Source organism: Watersipora subatra, chromosome 11 (assembly GCF_963576615.1).
Source record: "Watersipora subatra chromosome 11, tzWatSuba1.1, whole genome shotgun sequence".
Lineage (NCBI taxonomy): Eukaryota > Metazoa > Bryozoa > Gymnolaemata > Cheilostomatida > Watersiporidae > Watersipora > Watersipora subatra.
In genome coordinates this window covers 36,295,058-36,316,279 of record NC_088718.1, presented here as the reverse complement: position 1 = coordinate 36,316,279, position 21,222 = coordinate 36,295,058, and the positions used below count along the sequence as shown (strand labels likewise).

Below are 21,222 nucleotides of genomic sequence, written 5' to 3'. Positions count from 1 at the left end.
CATAGTTTCTAAACGGCGCAGCGATCTTCACAACTGCTGATGGAGAGACTGCTCAGGCATTTAATTGATTAAAAGATAAAAAATTCTCCGGTGACAGCGTAACTGAAACGATGCTACGTGAAAAGACCGGTGCTATCTATCAAAACTATAACAATAGACATTCGAGCTAGTTGGCTAGTGGTCGTGCATGAATCCTTTGTGACGACACCTGTGTTCGTCCTAATCGCAACACGTTAAAAGGGCGACAAAGGCGAACGTATTTAGATAGATTTATTTTAAGACGACCGGCTAGTCGTGTAAGCGAAACAAAGGAAAAATTAGCTAACCAGCGAGAAACTTTAAACTACGAACGCCGAAGAAACTTTAATTACGTCAAGTTAAAAATGAAAGTTTGCTTTTAGGTTTGCTTCTGAGTTTGTCTTTTAAGACATTAATAAAATTCAAATTTATCAAAGACAACTGTTGTAATGAAAGATAACCTATATCTCCCTCTCTCGCGAATGCTAGCATTAGCTGCTATTGTATGTATTTAATTTTACATTTTAAATAATCACATTTCCTTGTATTATTTTTTGATTGTGTCTTTTTGAAAGCATGTGGTAAATTATGACAGTAACCAACATGTTCTTTCTGTTACAATGTCTTGTTTTGAGTGTTTTTTTTGCATTTTCAGAGAATGGAAACCAAGCAATATATAATTAATTGTTCGATATATAAATAAATTGCACCAAAATGCGAGTATATTAACATACGAGCTCAGTCTCGGAACGCATTAAGCTCGTTAGTTGAAGTATGACTGTAGTGTATCAGGGTCATAAGTATGCAACCTGAATCATACTGTCAACAATTGCAATAATGTGGCAATATGTTTGTTTCTTGGTGCTGTTGTCTTTGCACCTGAAATCATCACTAGGGTGAATCATTGATGACTTGCATACACATATATATTGCTTGTAATGTAAAAATAAAACAGTCTTGAATTAGCCAGCCACCAGAAGTCTTGATACACTAAATTGGTGACGAGGATGCCGGATAATAAAGCCATGGCTAATTTGCCAGAATTTGACAACTCTACGAGTGTTGAGTCATATTTGGAGCGGTTGGAGATATATTTTGCTGTGAACAAGGTTACGGGAGACTCTCGTCAGCACATGCTGCTCATGGGCTTGAAAGGCTATCAATACGATACAATACGAGATCTGGCAGCCCCACAAAAGCCTAAGGATTTGACATACAGTGGCCTAGTTGACCTTGTATGCAAGCACTTTGGTACGTCAAAGCACTGGCTGGTGGAACGACTTTCATTCAGAGAGATGAGACAGAATTCGGGTGACAATCTCAATGAATATGTCAGCCGCTTGAAAAGGACAGCTCGCCAATGTGAGTTTGCCAGTAGTCTGGACATCAACCTAGTGGAACAATTTCTACGTGGCATGCGGGACACAATGCTGAGGTCAAAGCTGATCGCACTTGAAGAATCAAAGCTAACTGATATTAGTATGTTATTGCAAGAAGCAAATGCCAAGGTCGCTATAGAGCAGATTACACTTCCAGATGTGAAATCTGAAATGAATGCAGTCAAGAGGAATTGTTTCAGCAAGGGACAAGCAATCTGTGGTGATTGTGGTTTAGAGCAACGGATTGACCACAAGTGCCCAGCAAAAGGGCGCACATGTTTTAAATGTGGAGGCAACGGTCATTTAGCAAAAGCCCCTGCCTGCCCAAAGAATAACATCAGAGCTGTTGAGAAGGCACAGAAATTATTTGACTACGAGGACGACGATTCCCTGTTTTAAGTCAGTCAGCTTAGCCAGTAAATCTACTAGTCAGTTAGCCAGTCAGCACTGTTTGCTCAATTTTGAAATGTGACGTTATTCAGCCATTCACTGTGTGTGATGTCTCTCTGCTATCTACTGTGTGTAGTGTTTCTAGTTTAGTCCAGCCAGAATTTGAGTTAGTACTGTGTGAACTTCTCAACAGATCTTGCATATGTTTCATGTGAATATTTCTGCTTTTGGAAGAAAAGGAAGGAATATGTTTATATGTTTATTGAATTGTCAAAAATTGTCATATCCTCCTTTGTAGCCTATGTACCTGTATTACGTAAGCTTTCAATTTTGTAAAATTGGTAAGGGATGTAGTGTATCAGGGTCATAAGAATGCCACCTGAATCATACTGTCAACAATTGCAATAATGTGGCAATATGTTTGTTTCTTGGTGCTGTTGTCTTTGCACCTGAAATCGTCACTAGGGTGAATCATTGATGACTTGCATACACATATATATTGCTTGTAATGTAAAAATAAAACACTCTTGAATTAGCCAGCCACCAGAAGTCTTGATACACTAAAATGACTGTATAAGTTTTTAGCTTTTAAGAGCTTGTAATCACCTTCTCATATATTTCACCCCTACAACACAACAGAGTAAGGCATGGTGAATCTTATGATACCAAATAACTGCAATGTGAATTTTGTTGCAGGTCAACCTTTAACTTGCTTATGCATATTGTACAAATAACTTGGTATTGTCCTTTCGTGACTGGCTTCTTAGTGGTGGCAATTAGTGCTAGCCTGGCAAAGTTTTTCACCAATCCAGCACTACTAAGCAACACTCTTGTCGCTTTCTCGCTGTGGTTGCAAACCTCAATCACCACAGGCTAAGACAAAGTCAAGCCACCCTGATTCTTAACTGTAATTAGGGAATTCGTTGCTTGGTTTACATCAACGTTGGTAACATCCACGATGCTAGTGATACAATCATTACACTTCAGCTTTGGTGACCTAGCCAGCTGTAAAATAATCATTCTGTCTCATTTTTGACTTCAGACATACTTGCATACTCATCATATTTAGTCATGTTTAGTTCAGCATATTAGTCTATTTACCTAGCCAAGGTCTGGCTCTTAGAGTGGGTGGGCTATTTCCCCTCCCCTCTCCATTCCCCTTCTCTCTTTTCCCCTTCTAACTTATTCTTTGGAGAAGGGGAAAAGAGAGAATGGGGATAAGAGAGGGTTGCAAATAAAGCCATGATGGCCCATGATTTGTGTGCAACAATTCATAGCTTTTATAGTTTTAATCTATGGTGGTTATCAGATATTATCACAGAATTGCTTTAGTTTACTGGTTTATGTATACAAGAAGGTTTTTATGTGAAAATAAATGTAATTTTGTTACCTTCTTCCCATTAGATTCATTGTAAACAGCAGTGCAGTCAAGCGTGAGGTACAATGCAGTGACGTTACGTCGTGCTATTTAGGTCTGACAAGCTTTTTCCCTATTGGCCAATCTAGGTATATATATCTATGGGTCTACTCAATCTGAACAGATCTCCCCATCCAATCACAAACCAGGTAATGCTGCCCGAGGCAGAGACAGTGTCCATTGCCTAAACTTGCCTAAACTTGCCTAAACCAAACTTGCCTAAGCTAGACTCAGTCACGCCGTTGGCAACAAGCCAATTTATTATTTGAGTAAGAATTGGGTTCACTGAGTACATAAATGAAAACTGCTAGGCAATCAGTTGTGTTAGGAAATGTGATACATGCACGGGTAAGTGCATGTAACCTTTTACAATTACTATGATAATTGTAGAAAAAGGCAGTTCGCAAAAAGAAAGAGAACTAAGAATGGCAAGTATACACAGGAGAAAGGCAAGTATAAGAATATCAAAGATATAAATGAAACTCTTTATACTGTTCCGAAAGAAGAGATTCCCAGTAGTGGTAAGTTGGTAATTTACACTAGTTGTAGTTCCATATGTTTATGACTTAATAATGACTACATGTAGATATTTGTTTTATAACCTTATACAACTTGAGTAGAGTTATTTTCCTATTTAACAACCATGTGCAGATAACCTCTAAACTAGGCTACATTGTTTCTACTCTTTGCAGTGTTCCAGGACTGGTTTCAACCCTATATGTTGAGATGGAAGACTTTTCATCAATATTGGTTGAAAGATTACAAAGGCAGTGTTGAGACAGTTTTTTATCAAGATCTCATAAAGAACGTCAGCAAATTCGTAGATGTTGTTGAATATTTTGGTTTCAACACTACCCTAACTACTGAACGGTAAGTTCTCTTGAACGTACTTAGCTTTCAAAACTTGTTTGTCTGCTCGAGTATAAATTAGAGTAAAGTAATCGTATTTAAGCACCTATTAATATGTCAGAGGACCTTTATAAAACATCGTAACCATGGTAATAACATAATTGACAAAAGTAGGACAGTCCACTTTTCCATATTATGATTCATTAATTATTATGGAATTATTATTGGTTATAAAGAGGTAATAAAGTAAATAAGAGTGAAAAAAGAAAAGAACAAAGAGATTACGGAAAGGAAAAGAAAAGATAAAATATGAGATGTAAAAGTGCCTAAAACACGAAGAAAAACTTGTTATGACTTAGCAACAACTAGAGCAACAAGAATTGAAATATATAAATAAATTTGCATCATGAGATTTCTTTAGTTTACTGAACTAGCTGGTAACAATGAATTATGTTATGAACAATCAATCAATCAATACATTTTATTTCAATAATAGTCAAACCAAAACAAAAATCCATTCGTGCAAACAGAAAAAGAATGTTATCGTTTTTGCAGTTTTATCGCTTCATAATTCATTACTCTCCTACTTTACAGGTGATAGTTAGGAACTAAGTTAGTAAGACTAGGTTAGAAGAGCAGCCACAGTTTAGCTGTTAGCATTTTGGATTGCAGTGCCAGTAGGTCAATGGATGTCAAAAAGGGCATCTGGTGTTAAATTGATCATGCGCCAGAGGAAAAAAACGGACAGAAAAAACTGAAAGAGGCAACAGGAAACCACTTCTGTACACTCCCAAGAAAATTTAAAAAACGTCTATTTTTAGCATTTAGAGAAGATCATGACACGAAAGACCTGGTGGCAGCATAATACATTTAACTGACTTCAATGTTAAAAGGAATTCATGTGAAGCCTCGGCAAAAAGAAAAACTTTTCAACTGCAAACAATATACCTTAAAACCTTTAATTGAACGCCATGGCGCTCTATTTTTCAACTCTTCTTCTATAGTGGCTATCAATTGGAGACGGCGTTAAAAGGCTGGCGGTGTATTTTTTAAATGGCTCGTCAGAGCTTTGGGAAGATAAATTTAGCCCTATTACGGGCAAAGCAAATGCTGCCTATATTTTGCTCTATTTTTTCGGCAGAGAGATATTAAACCTTTTGGATGCAATTAATCTGCTAACTTAATTCCAACTTATCAAAGATCTTTTAATAAATCTGCCTTGAGAAAGTGAGAAATATCCTTAATAGTTGATGCCTATTTCTTGCAAATGATATGAGTTGATATTATAATGGGTTTATATAAGCACTTTCAATTTTTAATTCATTTTAAATTTGAAGGCATATTTATATTTCATATTTTTATTCATCAATGCTGCATAAAAACTCATTGCACTCATGAATATGTTTGCTACAGTCTGCAGCCAAAAATAGCTTTTTACATATATGTCCAACAAAAAAAGAGTTATGACCGTCGATCAATTGTGTGATCAAATTACCGCAATGCTATCGAGTAATATGCTATAAGTTTGCAAATTTATGAGTTATATTTTGATGATCTATTAAATTTTACCAATAAATATTTCTAAACAAGTGACATAAATAAACTACACTTATATTACATACAGAAACAAAAATTATGGTTTGTAAAACAAAATATTTTCATCTTCTGCTTGGATAGCTGCATTCCGATTGTAGCTTTTGATAGAACGAACATCTTCTAGTTTTCCATTACTTTCCACATTGTCTTCTGACCTCAACTCTTTTCCTGCACTGCCTAACTAGACGGTATTAGCAGCCAAACAATTTTTTGGCGGAGCAAAAGTTTTACGAGCGGCATTTAGCAGGTTTTATTAAAGGTAAAGTGCGTAAAGGTTTTGCTCGTTAAATGTAACCTTTCCCTCAGATTTTGCCAACCATTTTTATTTATGTTCATCAAAGTAGTATGACAGAGTTAAACGAGGGTCTAATATTAGTAGCATGAAACAGCTAGTAATAATTTCTATGGTGTTGCTTTTAATGTTCATCTACCATTGTAAATTTAAACTGTGTTTTATATATGTACTTCGAAGTATCAAGACCTCGTTAAACAAGGAAATACTATTAGCCTGAGACTGTTATAAACTATTTCTATGGTGTCGCTTTCAAAGTTTTAACGACAAAAAGCAAAAACCTTGGAGTTAGACACCAAAAGAATCGGTTGTTATTAATGTAAACGATTAATTGTTAATAAGATTTTGTGGACATTCTTTTACTGATCACCTGATATTACTTGTTCATAAAAATCAAAGATAGTCAAAGTGGTGGTCAAATGAAGTTGGCATTCAAGTAGATGGAGCACTCTAGTTTTCAATTCTCCTCTCATAGTGGCGGTCAAATAGAAGTGGCGTTTAAATAAAGGTGGCATTCAATTGAAGGTTTTACAGTTTTTCAAGTTGTTATATCATAAATTTAATTGATATCTCAATACAAGCTGAATGCCCAACATAGCCCAGGTAATAAAATAGCCTTTGGACAGAAAATATATTTGTACTTAACATGTAACAAAATTTGCCATTCTAAATTTCAAACTTCATATCATGAGAAAAGTGTTTTATGTAGTTGAAACAAATTACGAGAGAAAATAAAAACAACTGTAAAGGTTTTCAAAGTTTGTCAAACAGCTGTAACTTTCAAACTTCAGTTCACGAGAAAAATGTTTTGTGCAGGTCAAATACATTAAAAATAAATAAAACAACTATAAAAAGTTTTAAATGTAAATGTGAAATAATTAGCAAGTAATAGCTAAATTAAGTCTATAATTCGGTAATGTTACAATTAATACAAACTAAAAAAAATAATAAAAATCTTGAATATGTTGAATCAATAATAGCAATGCTTGCATAGAAATGTGTGTGTTTACAAAAAATATTACTGTTCTACCAAAAGCTATCTATCAAAACTTTGAATACAACAATACTGGTACCTCTCGATACTGGTACCTCTCAATACTGGTACCTCTCAATACTGGTACCTCTCAATACTGGTACCTCTCGATACTGGTACCTCCCAATACTGAATCTTCTCGATACTGGTACCTCTCAATACTGGTACTTCTCAATACTGGTACCTCTCAATACTGGTACCTCTCGATACTGGTACCTCTCAATACTGGTAGCTCTCGATACTGGTACTTCTCAATACTGGTACCTCTCGATACTGGTACCTCTCGATACTGGTACCTCTCAATACTGGTACCTCTCAATACTGGTACCTCTCAATACTGGTACCTCCCAATACTGAATCTTCTCGATACTGGTACCTCTCAATACTGGTACCTCTCCTTACTGGTACCTCTCAATACTAAATCTTCTCGATACTGGTACCTCTCAATACTGGTACCTCTCGATACTGGTACCTCTCGATACTGGTACCTCTCAATACTGGTACCTCTCAATACTGGTACCTCTCAATACTGGTACCTCTCAATACTGGTACCTCCCAATACTGAATCTTCTCGATACTGGTACCTCTCAATACTAGTACCTCTCATTACTGGTGCCTCTCAATACTAAATCTTCTCGATACTGGTACCTCTCAATACTGGTACCTCTCGATAATGGTACCTCTCAATACTGGTACCTCTCGATACTGGTACCTCCCAATACTGAATCTTCTCGATACTGGTACCTCTCAATACTGAATCCTCTCGATACTGGTACCTCTCAATACTGGTACCTCTCGATACTGGTACCTCTCGACACTCATACAAATGTAAAAATGAGATATCATACTGTTTTTGTCTGACCAAACAGAGAGATAATGTAAAGGCTCATCTTACAGAGATAATACATATGTCCGCGTAAAAAGAACTGGCTTTAACCGCGATATAGCAAATGACTCTTATGAAAAACAGAAAAAAGACGTTCAAGAAAGCACGAAAAAAGAAACGCGTTTCATAGAGCTAATAGAATTCATAGAGTTTCAAATAACACGTAATTTAGCTTGTGCATAAGCTATATGGTAGATGATAGTGTATTCAATCAAAATACCTTGTATAACTCAGTGGTAGTGCGCATGGATTCAAACTTGCGGTTACCATCTCCGTGAGTTCAATTCCATCAGAATGCACAATTTTAATTCCAGGATTTTAATAGCTCTAGCTTGACATACCAAAGGCCAGACCGATAACAAACTTTGAGAAGTATATACATGTATATAGATTAGACACTAATGATCATTTATTTTAATTTACAGAAAGCAGCGTCTAAAGTGCTTCATAGATGCACCTGAGACTGTAGACACAAAAAAGAGACCTCACTCAGATGTTGTTGATCAGGCCAAAAACGTGCTGAAGAAATACTATGCAAAGGATGTGCAAGAAGCAATCTCTTATGTTCAGACATTATTAGCAAATAAATACAAGAAAAACTTTGTGATATTATAATAATTAATAACTTACGTAAAATGAATTAAAATATTTCCTTGAAGCTCATTGCTTTAGTTTTTGCTGTTTATTGCAATGCTTGTCAACATAAAAACTTTACAAAAGAAACAAAGATTATCACAATTATTATCAGACTGGGAGAGATGATGAGCTGTTTGAAGGGTCGTGTCAGGTTCCTATCAAGTAGCTTTCAATCAATATTTAATCACAGTCATAATATTCCTTATAATGAGACAATAACTTCCACTTTGATGATGCTGCTTTGTGTTGTTCTATTTGTTCTATAAACAGCTTTGTACAAATAAAGCCTTTGAGATGCCAACATGTCTGTCCACAATTACAATGAAACTCCAACAACCAGTAAACTGGTGAACAGTCAATAACTCTTTATGGAGTACTTTACTGAGGAGTAATCCGCTCTTCAAGCCTTTTGATAAGGATTCATAGACTCATTGCATATTACATAGCCAGCATTTTAACATTCATTATTGTAACCAGCAGCGTCTAGACCTCTCGATGACTAAGCCACATCTGCTTTTTACAAAAGTTATAGCGGTATAAGAAAGAATTGAGAATAATAAAACAATAAAGGCAACAGTTAGCCAATAAAATCGAACAAATAGTTTGACAAATAGGGTTTGAAATGCCTTTCTCTGTTAGAGAATAGATATTAGGTAGAAGATTGTTAAAGCAGCTAGAAGTTTGCATCTCGTAAACTCATGTGCGATGGTACAACATCAGACCTTCATTCAACTCATCCTGAAGAGTTTAGTGAAAATGTACCAAATGAGTCGTATCCATATAAGGTATGATTTAATTGTTATATATAGTATCTCCGCATGTTCAGATGTGCATACGCCTGCATTAGAAACTTCTCTATGAATTCAAAAATTAATGATTTAGAATGAAATAAAAATATTACTGTAGGTATAAAAACAAAAATAAATATATATAGAATATACAAAATAATTTAAATCTATTATAGTATACAATGTACTAAGTTATTAATTAATAAATCACTAAAAATTTAAACTAAAATGCATTTTTCCACGACCAACCATGTGCGAAGCGAGTGTTTGGGACTTTATGATAAATGCATACGCACACACAACTCCCAAAAAATTATCCGTCAACAGCTGTAACCAAACCCTTGTACCGAAATCTTATCAAAGAATTTAATCATTTTTGTGTAGAGTTGTTTATGTATAATAGTGATACAAAACGCATATAAATCTATTTAAATACGTTACCAAGTCTTTAAAAAATTGAGACAATATCCTAAAACTTACCAATCTGATAGGATAATACATAAATAGACAGATTAATTTGGCCTAAAATCGCCATTAAAACCTGACAAGCCATTTTTAATCAAAATTAAAACTGGCAAACAAAACGCCAATAAAGCTGTGCGACAGATAGTAAAACTATTAAGCCGTGCGCATTTCATAAAAAAACGTGCACATTTCAACCAGTCTATGAAATTGTCCTATTGCCGAAGGTTTCTGTGAATAGCGTAGAGGTACTGAATGGTTATCGTTTTTTTTGCCGATTTAATTATTCGATTTAATTATTCGATTTTATAAGATTATTATAAGATTTAATGATAAGAATAGTCATTCGAATTTACAAGATCAAAGTATATAGTGACCGATGGTGTGCAATATGTTACTGTTATTATTTTTCTAAAGATTTTGTTGATGATATTACGGCTGTGCCCAATATCGCGGTACTGCGAAGCCATTTTAATGTCTGCAAAGTTAAGTAATAGGCCTACATTTTCTTATATATACATATATACAGATATATATACATATATATATATATATATATATATACTAATAAATTATTTAAAAGCAATACTTATCTTTTTTTCCAGCGTAAAAAAAATTCGAACTCAAAACTCGAACACGAACTCAAACGCAACACTGGACTCTATCGTGATGACGGACTTGCAATCTGCGATGGCACACCTCGCAGCATCGAAAACATGAAGAAACAAATATGCAAAACATTCAAACAGAACAAACTAAAAATCACTATTGAAGCTAACCAAAAAATCATCAATTTTTTAGATGTAACTCTAGACCTAAACAGTGGTACACACAGCCCATACACTAAACCCAACAACAACATACAATATGTTCATGCCCAAAGTAACCACCCCCTAACATCATTAAAAACTTACCAGAAAACGTCAACAAAAGACTCTCTCGACTCTCTGCTAACAAACATATATTTGAGCAATCAAAAACACCATACCAGCAAGCACTAAATGACAGTAACTACAAGTACAGGCTAAAATACAAACCAGAAACCACAACTAAAAAACGTAACAGGCAACGAAAAGTAATATGGTACAACCCACCATATAACAGCAATGTACAGACTAACATTGGCAAAATATTCTTAAAAATTGTAAACAAATGCTTTGACAAAAAGAACCCACTAGGCAAAATATTCAACAAGAACACAGTAAAAATCAGCTATTCCACAATGCCCAACATGAAGAGTAAAATTGATGCACACAACAAAAGAATCCTTGGTAAAAGCAATGAAACTCCAGTAAATGACAAAAAACTGTAACTGCCGAGTCAAAAGTGAATGCCCACTTAATGAAAACTGCCTGCAAAAAAGTGTGATATACCAAGCCAAAGTGACACGACTAGACAACAACACTACTGAATCATACATAGGACTTTGTGAAACTGACTTTAAAACACGATATAGTAACCACAAAACTAGTATCAAAAACAGCACCAAGCGAAACGCAACTGAACTAAGCAAACACATTTGGAAACTGAAAGACCAGGACATTAACTACAAACTAGACTGGACTGTACTAAAACAGACAAAATCCTACAACAACTCCAGCAAAAGGTGCAACCTATGTTTGACAGAAAAATACTACATCATTAATAGACCTGACTTAGCAACACTTAATAAAAAATCTGAATTAGTCTCAACCTGTCGTCATTCCAGAAATTATCTTCTCTCTCATTTTGTAGCTACTAACCAACAGCCAATCAGAAGAAGAAGAAATTAAACAATAAGAACAAAAGGGAGGGAAAAATAGCCAAGAAGAGATTAGTCACCATCTTGTTTATTCCAACACAGCCTGACGAATGAGAATATCATGAAACTGACAGTAGCTGGAAAAAAAAGATAAGTATTGCTTTTAAATAATTTATTAGTATATAGCTGCTCCAATATATTTGTTGAGCACTCTAATTTTAGTAATACTAGCCCATAATTCTTAGGAATTTATAGTTTATATATATATATATATATACATATATATATATATATATACATATATACATCTATTTCTATGACAACTAACTAAGATCTGTTTAGATTTTTAAATTCCGCATAATATTTTGGATATAAATTCCAAAATCGAAATAAATATCACAACTTTTTGATATTGGTTGCTATGACGTTTTGAAATGGAAACAAAATTGTTTACATTTCGTTGGTTTTTGTTTCTCAAAATTTAACACCAGTTTCCCCAGGACTATGTTTTCGCACTAATGGTAAACATGCATTTAGTTTATTGACCATAAAATTTGCTTTATTAAGCTGGAATCAAATCTTTTTTTGCAAAATAACTGAGAATTTTCTCCTTCTGCTAATGTAGATAACTCTAAATCTTACACACCCAACTTAACCATGATTTCTGTGATCATGACTCATTTCTTTATTTTGCTCCAGTTTACAAAAAACTTCCAGACACACGTGAATGCTAATGTTTGCTTCCTGTTACAGATCGCTGTCAAACCATTCTACATTCAACACAACCTTCAAACTGTGAATATTACACAGCAGCTTGCCATTTTACTTCAATATATTTTCCTTTATATTGCACTTCTCCTATTGCAAACATATATATATATATATATATATATATATATATATATATATATATATATATATATATATATATATTATAAACATATAATTATAAATATAATTATATTAATTATAATTAATTATAATTATATTATATATAATTATAAAATAAACATATATATATGTATAAACATATAATTTTTTCCTTTCATTATCGCTGTTTGTTGTACATAATAACACCCAGTACATTGCAGCTACCATTGCAGCCACCATTGCAGTTCTCCTATTGCACTGCAGTGCCATTTGACTGCTAATAGTGCATTTCTCAACCAGCAGTACCCTTTCTTTTTTCCAATAACACTTTGGTTGTGGGCTGGATGACAGGGGGATTTCTAGTAAATATTATATACAATATAATATATAAAATAAATATTAAATAATATAAATATAACAAATAATAATATTTATACTATTTACTATCTATTAAATTAACACCCTATTGCAAAATAAATAAACTCAGTAAATAAAGACCATATTTTTAGTATCTTGTATTGACAAGGCCATTGTATCATCCTTATACCAAATTTCCATTACTTTCGAAACAAAATCATTCGATCAAAATTTTTTCTTTCTTGTGTTGCGGCTAATATTCACTTGAAAATAATTTTGTAAAAATTATAAAATTTTGTATTACTAGCTGTGCTACCCGGCGTTGCTAGGGTATTAAAGATTAGCTGATAAACATTGAGAAGTAATAAGAGTTGCATGACACTTGCTATTAGCCTGGCAGATTGCCAATGGGAAGTTTTAGAAAGCTAACTGATGACAACCACTTAATTCTGCAATTACCCTGTCTGGTATTCAAAGCCGTTGGGTATGTGCTACCAGATAGCGACTTATATCAGCAAGTGAACAACTGAATCTCTGTGGCCTAGTGGGTAAGGTGCCGGACTAGCAAATGGTAGGGTTCGACTAGGTGCGGGTTCTTTATTTCAAGACTTTAACAGCTATTGCCGAGATGCAGACAGACATACAACATAAAACATACTTTGATAAATATATACGTAGATTGTTTGATGGTTTGTATTAATAGTATTAATAGATATTCTATCTAATAACTCTATCACCACATGATACAGCTAGTAAAGACGCTGCTTATATAATACTGTAACATTGCGGTGCAGTACATTGTACTTTTACAAAGCATTATAACTTTCTAATGCGCAGTAAACATTTATTGCTACTGCAGGTGTGCTCTTTTTTGCAAGTTACCGGCTGCATTCTACTGAACAACTACTTCTACAATACATAAACTGAAATCAAACAATTCATGCGTGCTGCAAGTGCAAACTCTTCAAAACTTGAAACTGCATGTGTACCGCAACTGCGTATCAGTATGAAGTTGATTCAGTAGATCAACTGACACCACTGAATAGCTGAGCATCTGTGATTTTTGTACAAAATTGTCAGAGGCAATGTTCAGCGAGCTCATGAAATTGTTCTTTAACGAAATCGCAAGTAGAAATCGCACTATCTAAATCGAACACTGCATGTTCTAAAACTTCTCTACCACTGTGTTTAATAGTTCTCCCTAAGAGAATTAAGTTTGAACCTCGTAATAGGTTTTCTATTTTCTCTTTCATCTTTATAACCTCTTGTCTCTCCTTTTTCACTCAACTTCACAAATTTGAGTGAAAAATTGACACAAATTCTTCTCCTCTATCAATATCTCCCACGAACCATCACAGTGCTCACCAGAAGCAAGCTTTGGATAACTAAATTTCATCACTTACGCTGTCACAACACTATCTGTTCTACAGCTCTGATGAAATTTACTCTATACCTTCTCACCTCTCTCATCTGTTTAATTCTCACTTTTCCCCATTTTCTCAAGAATAAGAAATTAATTTAAACTCCCCGGATATCGAAACCCTGAATAACAAACTCTAACAACAAGAGGAGGTGATTGGACCAGAATTTATAGTGGCCAAATTCAGGAATGCGATCAATTCACGCATGTATTACCGCTTTGGTCTACCAATCTGGATGTTATGAGTTAAAGTATTGCCAAAAATTCTCTTTTATCCCGACCTTGACCCTTAAATACAGATAAATGGTCAACAGGTAGTACCACTTTTTATAGTGAAAATCTTTTGTTGTTTGTTTTATTAGAGATGTATAGACTATTTGTTACTAGTTTTATTTTGCAGAATAGACTTTTCTATTTAGAAAAAAATATCATCAAATTTTAAATGAACATCAAAAGTGTGCACTTTCATCATTTTTTTGTAAAATTACTACAATCATGGTCTATGAAACTATTAAGATTTATCAGAAAAAGGAGAAAAGATGTCAAAGCAAACTATTAACGCTGCAGTTGCTGTTCAGCTCACAAATTAAAAGATTTGAGTCAGATTTGAACCTGAACTCTATACAAGCATTGTGTATAAGATCTTTTTATCCTAGTTACACTTTAAATATAAAAACAGTTCAACTTTAGAATTTTTATTGGTCCTTAGGCTAGACTACTGGGTACTGTATTTGCTGATAGGTTCCTGGCAAGTTTAGTTCCTTCATAAAAAGTGACAGTCATCACCATCTGTCAACAGGGCTGTGTGATAAAAAGAGTAGCGACCAGTCTGGTACATTTAAACCGACAGTTTAATAAGGATATCAGCAGCGTAGCAAAATAATTTCAGCCAAGTTGTTCGTTAAGAGTTGTCTCGGCTCGTGTCAATCTTTTTTGGTGACTATTTTAGAGATGCAAGCTTTAAACCATTGGCTACCGATAATATATGACTCGGCATTACCTGGTGTCCAGAGCCAATTAATAGCGCAATTTAAACCTTTGGGCAGGACTTACAAAAAGTTGCTATACCTCATTTCCAAGTTGTTATAGAACTTTAAATAAATATGCATTTAAAAGCTGTAAAATCTTCCTACATGTAGATATTTATTGCTTGCAACTAACCTATTAAAATTGTATAATCTGTGATGCAGTTTGTTGGATTTACGAGTTCCTTTCATTGTTCTTAATATGAACGCAAATTTTGATTTTATGTGTTTAACAATGTTGTATACAAACTAAAACGGGATTGGTATGCCTGGCCAACTTTTTTAACACTGATATAGTTAGCTTTGCTACCTTTAAGAACCTTGATGTGACCCTTTTCTTCTCTACACTGGCATGAACCAGCCATGTCTAGATTGTATAACTAAATATGTTTGCACAGCACAATGTTATAGTAGATAAGTATATAGAGCGAAAGGTAGTACATGTAGTTACACTATATGAAAGCTTCTGAGTGAATAGTTTAATAATGTTCGGCCTGGTTCATATAGACATGAGAAGATAGTCTCTCTATCTCAAAGACCGGTTGGCCGACAGCCTGCCTAATTTGGTCACTGTTGGTCTATTGGTTTGGTTTGCTTGGTCGTTAGTCTCTTGGTTCAGCTTGGCCAAACCATCAGTCTCTTGGTTTGACTGATCTAAGCTGCTGATTTAAGTCTGACTGATTTAAGCAGATGTAAGATGGTGTGAGATGCTGGATTGCGCTGAGAAAAAAAGCTGAGATTGGGCCGCGAAGTCGACCTCTTATGAGCAGGAGTTTGGAAAAGTCTGGCTAGCCGCTGCCACACTTCCCTCGCTAAAGGCCATCAGAGCACTAATTTGGTCTTTTGACGGAGCACCAGCTAGGTCATGGATAGTGACGCTGTCCTACGTACTCCTAGCACTTGAACCTCAGCATAGCAACTCCCACTCAACTCTGGGTCAGTTGCCACATTGGCTGTAAAGCTTTGCGACATTAGTCTAATAGTCCCAATCTTTCCAAAGTTGGCTGGCTGTCCTTTGCTGTCGCTTCCCCAGCCTGTGCTTGGTAGTCTGATAGCCCGTGATCAGCTGTGTCTGTGTGTGTGTGTGTTGACAAGTCTGCTCTGTGCTCCTGATTGCTCCTGAAATTATTCTATTGAGTGTTTTGAGCCTATTGAGTGCTATTCAGATATGAATGTATGTATATTATCAGCTACTGGCCACCTCTCTGGCTTTCCCTTTCCAACCCCTGTGTAGCTGGAGCCAAAAGCATAATTACAACAGCAAGCATCTTTACCCTCGGCTTTGTTTTTCAGAGTTACTGCTAGCTGTCTTTTGTTGGTTCTTTTTCCGACTCAATAACTTCAACCTCTCCCTTCTGATTTATTTTTTAGGTTTTTTGACTTAAAATTATCTTAAAATGAACAGCTTAACAAACGCTAAATTAATTTTTAATGAACATTAATTCGATATTTTTTCGATATTTTTTGTATAAACCATAACTGAACTTATTACAATAAGTGTTGATTTCTTTTGTAGCTTTTAATTTTACTTTAAATGTTCATGTTTACTCATAAAGTTACTTTTAAATATAAAAGTCGAATTACATGCTGTCTATATGTATGCATACAATGTATATATATTGAAGATATATTGAAAAAAGTGTTCATTATTATGTCTATAATTTCTCATGGCAGCTGCAATGCTTTTTTAACACTTGGTGCCTGTCATGCTGCTATTGATGGTTTGGCAAAATGACGTGGTCTGGGCTCTGTGCTTAGGAATTCTCAAAAAAAATAATTTGGTGTGTCTGCATGATTTTGTTATTTAATTCATTTTATTTAGTGTTGTTAATTCCGGTTTGAAAAATATGCAGTATTTTTCTAATTAGACAAAAGCAACAGTTTTTCTTTCTTTGTTGTAAGATTGGGTGTGTTTTTAGGTTCAATTTTTATCCAAGTTTTTGTTATCATTTTTTTAATTTAATAACTGTTATCTTAGTTCTGTTCAGCTGGTTACTTTTCTGACTGAATAAAGTGTTATGGTTGTTGTATGTGAACTTGAGGTATAAAGCTTTCAGCATATGTATTAATAATATTATATTGATAATTTTGCAGCGATCAAACTTTAACCACAAGATGGCAACAAACAAAAACACAGAAAATGATATACTCATAGAAATCAGGCTTTAATCAGTATAAAAATATTGGGACCGGTTGTATTCTATGTATTTGTCTGTGCATAGTGATTTATTTGAGAAAAGAAATTGAAATGAGATGAGAGGATGACTCTTGTTGACTATAACTACTTTTCTGCATGATTGCAAACCTGGATAATCATGCAACGTAAAAATTAAAGTAAAAAAAATTGAATTGAGACAAAAAAAAAACAAAGGAGATATTGCAAAGAAAAATAGCAAAGGAAATAAGATAACGAGTAAAATTGGTTTAAGGGTGAAACAAAGCAACAGACAGCTAAAAATATTACATAGATTTAGAAATCTGATTGATATGCAACTCAGTATATTAATCAGATTGCAAAACACTAAAGATTGTACTGCAGAGAGCAACCAAAAACTCCATAATTTATGTGCTTTTAAATACTTTGTTAAATTTAATACAATTTCTTTAGGACCGCTTGCATTGTGTGTATCTGCATTTTCATAATTATTCAGTTGTAAAGTAGTAAGAATAGTAATACATTCTTGTTCACATTTATTGCTATTGTTCGTATTAATGAGTTGACTTGACAAAGTAGAACAAAAAGAAGGGTAAACAAAAACACAAATAAGATTGAAAGAAAATAAAAAAGAATTAAAAAAAACAAAACCAAATGATATAATGAGGAAAAGTGTAATGATAGTAAAACAAAAGGCATAAAGAGATTAAAGTTTTGAGTTAATAAAGCAGCTAAAAACCAAACAGAATTAGTGTTTTGCACTAATGAGATATTAACAGAGCACAATGGTTAAAATATACTACTCAATGCAATCATATTTTAACCAAAATTATATTTTTTTATATATATATATATATATATATACAGTATATATATTTCTGTTCGAACCTTTGTAAGAATAATAAACTTTGTTCACAAAAATAACAGAAAGAAACTTCTACATAACTCCCCTTAACTCTCTTTAAGATAGTCATCAGCTTTATGCTAGGAACTAAGGAGCTGGAATTTATTGATTCTGCTTTTAATTACCTTTGTCTAAGAGAGTTTAGAGTTACACTTGTTTGAAGCCATGCACTTCAAACTCGTAAATGTTTAAAATTGCATGCCTCTTAATTTGAAGTTGAACAAATTGAGCTCTCATTGGCTGTTGGCAGGTGATGGTTGTAAAAAATCGATGCAGAATACCGAGAAACTGGCCGCAGAACGAATTAGAAGTGACATCATCAAATATGTTGTCCTCAAGGATAGAGGCAGTTATGATCACATCCCTCAGTCTCTTATATTTGCTTTCATTATCGCTGTCTGTAAGGGATAAAAGTATTAATAGTGAAGTTCAAGTAAGGCCTATGGTGAGTAGATGTCCTTTCCAAAGCACCTACCGCATATGACTAATTAAATTAGCTAACATATCAAGTTCTAAATAAACTATTCTAATATCTTTGGCAGTTACCTCCACGGTTGAGGATTCTCACAGCCCAGATGCAGTAGATTGTCTGCAGATCAACTCTTAACCATGGGTTCATTTCTTCGATGGTACGGGCAAGTGATAATCTTTTATCATACTCAGGTGGCAGGTATATCCCGTCAACAGCAAATGATCCGTAGAAAGGTGTTGGCTTGTCACTAGCCTGGAATACTGATGAAATGGCTACTGGCTTTCCTAAAATGAGGTTACCATTTGTAAGGACCAGATGAAAATAGTTTTAGACAATTATGTAGTTCTAACCATGGTTGAAATGAAAGATAGTATTTGTGGAACTAGATCTTTTGAATCTTGGACACTGAAGCCAATCATAGCTGTTAGTTACATCTTTTTTCCGTTTAGATCAGTTTATTAGAAAGCTTTTAATGTAGACTGTATATAGACTAATATTTGTTTTTCTAAAAATGGTAAATTGTAAAAAACTTGTTCTTGACACTTTACATCTGCTCCAAATAACCAACATATTAAATATTTTTGCAGTATTTGTAATTTAATAGTTTAAATTTTCAAAATATATATATTAGCGCTGAGTATTTTTCAAAAATATTTGATAGTAATGTAATTAGGCCAAAGAAGTTATAAAATCAATCAGATTTGATCTTTGACCAACCATGTCATTTATCAAAATGGTTTCTAACGATCTATTTGATCAAAGCTATTCACTAGCCCATTGAGGTCAGGTCTTGAAATATTTCGTTTCTATCTAAATTTGCTAGATAATTCCTTTTGCGTTGTCATTCCTAAAATTAAAACTTTCATAAGATATCGCGAACAACTGAATCAAGTTCTATCCCTAATTTATTTGGACATCTCAACTTTCCTAGCTATAAAATCTACCTTGGGCAAGATGGTGATCAACCTCCATTACATAGATTTCATGGCCACTCTCTTCAATACTATATTTCTCTTCTTCGTGGTTGAAACAGCCAAACAAACCACATGACTCGTTAGAGCTTTGGTATATGAAGCCATAGCATTCCTCTTGTGCAATGCAATTATCAGCGCATCTGATTTCCCCTGTAGCTGTGCTAATGTTGAAAATGGGTGGTAGGTTGTCTTCCGGTAAACTGTATTTACCAAACAACTTTTCACTTCCATTGCTGCTTGCAACCATGAACCCTAAAGAAATGCCTAAAATGTCAAGCAAAATAATTTATTCGTAGAGTCATGAGTATAATAAAGCATCAAATGAACTTAAAAACTTTAACAGTGAATACCTTCAGGTATAATCGCTTACAGAAGCTTTGACTTACCCACTAGCAGTTTTGTTCTTTCATCCATAGTGCCACAACATATGATCTCTGGTCTCATTATCTATTCTATTTATAGTTCTCCGAGTTTAAAAGAGTTTATATTAACTATTGATTCTTAGTCAAGTTATAAGATGGTTGGACGATGAGCTTCTTAAAGCTTTTATCTGAAGTGGCATGAAATATAGAAACATCTTATATTTCTACAACAAATTATAAAGCAAGATCTTTGAAATATTTTGAATTTTTTACATCAAATTCTACACTTTAAATTGCTCCTTTAAAACTATATACTCCATTTTTTACATCAGCCTACTCCACATTCTCTTGATCTCATAGAATTGTATTCTTCTATTTCCTACATCAACCTACTTAAAACTTAGTTGGTTTCATAGATATAAATTATCATATCCATGTTGTTTAGTGTAATTTTGTTTATATAATTACTCATACCCTGTCTACAAGTATGCTCTTTTGCCTCGTTTATTATCTACTGCCTGTACTGACTCTAGCTAATTACTTTACCAGTTATTATTGAGGCTAGATATTGCTATGTTATCATACCTATTTTTATGCGTGTTCAGTTCTAATAAAATGGTTGCTGGGATAAGACAAGATTTCAACAGGTTATGGGCCCAGAGTCTTCAATACTTCGTAACTGATGGATATGGCAATGAGTGATAAATGGAGTGTAAAAAGGCTTGACAGTAGTAACTGGGTAACATGGAAGTTTCAAATGAAACACATGCTGTTATCGAAAGGAATGTGGGGCTATGCAGATGGCAGCAAGACTCTAAGTGGCAGTGCCGATCAAACAGCCACGGATACGTTTAAAGAAGAGTCACAAAAGACATTTACTCTGATAGTTATGGCGATTAGCTCGTCTCATCTTTATCTCATAACGTCATGTGAGACACCAAACGAAGCTTGGAAAGCTCTATGTCAGCATTTTGAACGTGGAACATTGGCAAACAAACTTTTTTTAAAAAAGAAGTATTTCCGAATGCAGATGACGGAAGGAACCTCAGTATCCGACCATCTTAAAAGCATGAAAGAGATGGCTGACAAGTTGGCTGCCATAGGCTCTGCTGTAAGTGATGAGGACCAAATAGTAACTTTGCTTGGAAGCCTACCAGACAGCTATTCTACTATAGTGACTGCCTTAGAGGCATGAG

General features: G+C 34.3%; 2 protein-coding genes across 2 annotated transcripts; one reads left to right on the top strand and one right to left on the bottom strand.

The window, feature by feature from the left end:
- The first annotated feature begins 1,025 nt into the window (after positions 1-1,025).
- On the top strand, positions 1,026-1,796 carry LOC137408012 (uncharacterized). The gene has a single exon (XM_068094403.1). It carries the CDS (start codon positions 1,026-1,028, stop codon positions 1,794-1,796), a length of 771 nt encoding a protein of 256 aa, XP_067950504.1.
- A 593-nt stretch (positions 1,797-2,389) lies between these two features.
- Positions 2,390-20,078, bottom strand: LOC137408011 (uncharacterized). The gene is made up of 5 exons (XM_068094402.1): positions 20,051-20,078; positions 19,635-19,928; positions 18,765-18,974; positions 18,500-18,616; positions 2,390-2,412 (listed from the first exon to the last, which is right to left on the bottom strand). The coding sequence occupies exons 1-5, from the start codon at positions 20,076-20,078 to the stop codon at positions 2,390-2,392; spliced, it is 672 nt and encodes a 223-aa protein (XP_067950503.1).
- Positions 20,079-21,222: the final 1,144 nt, after the last annotated feature.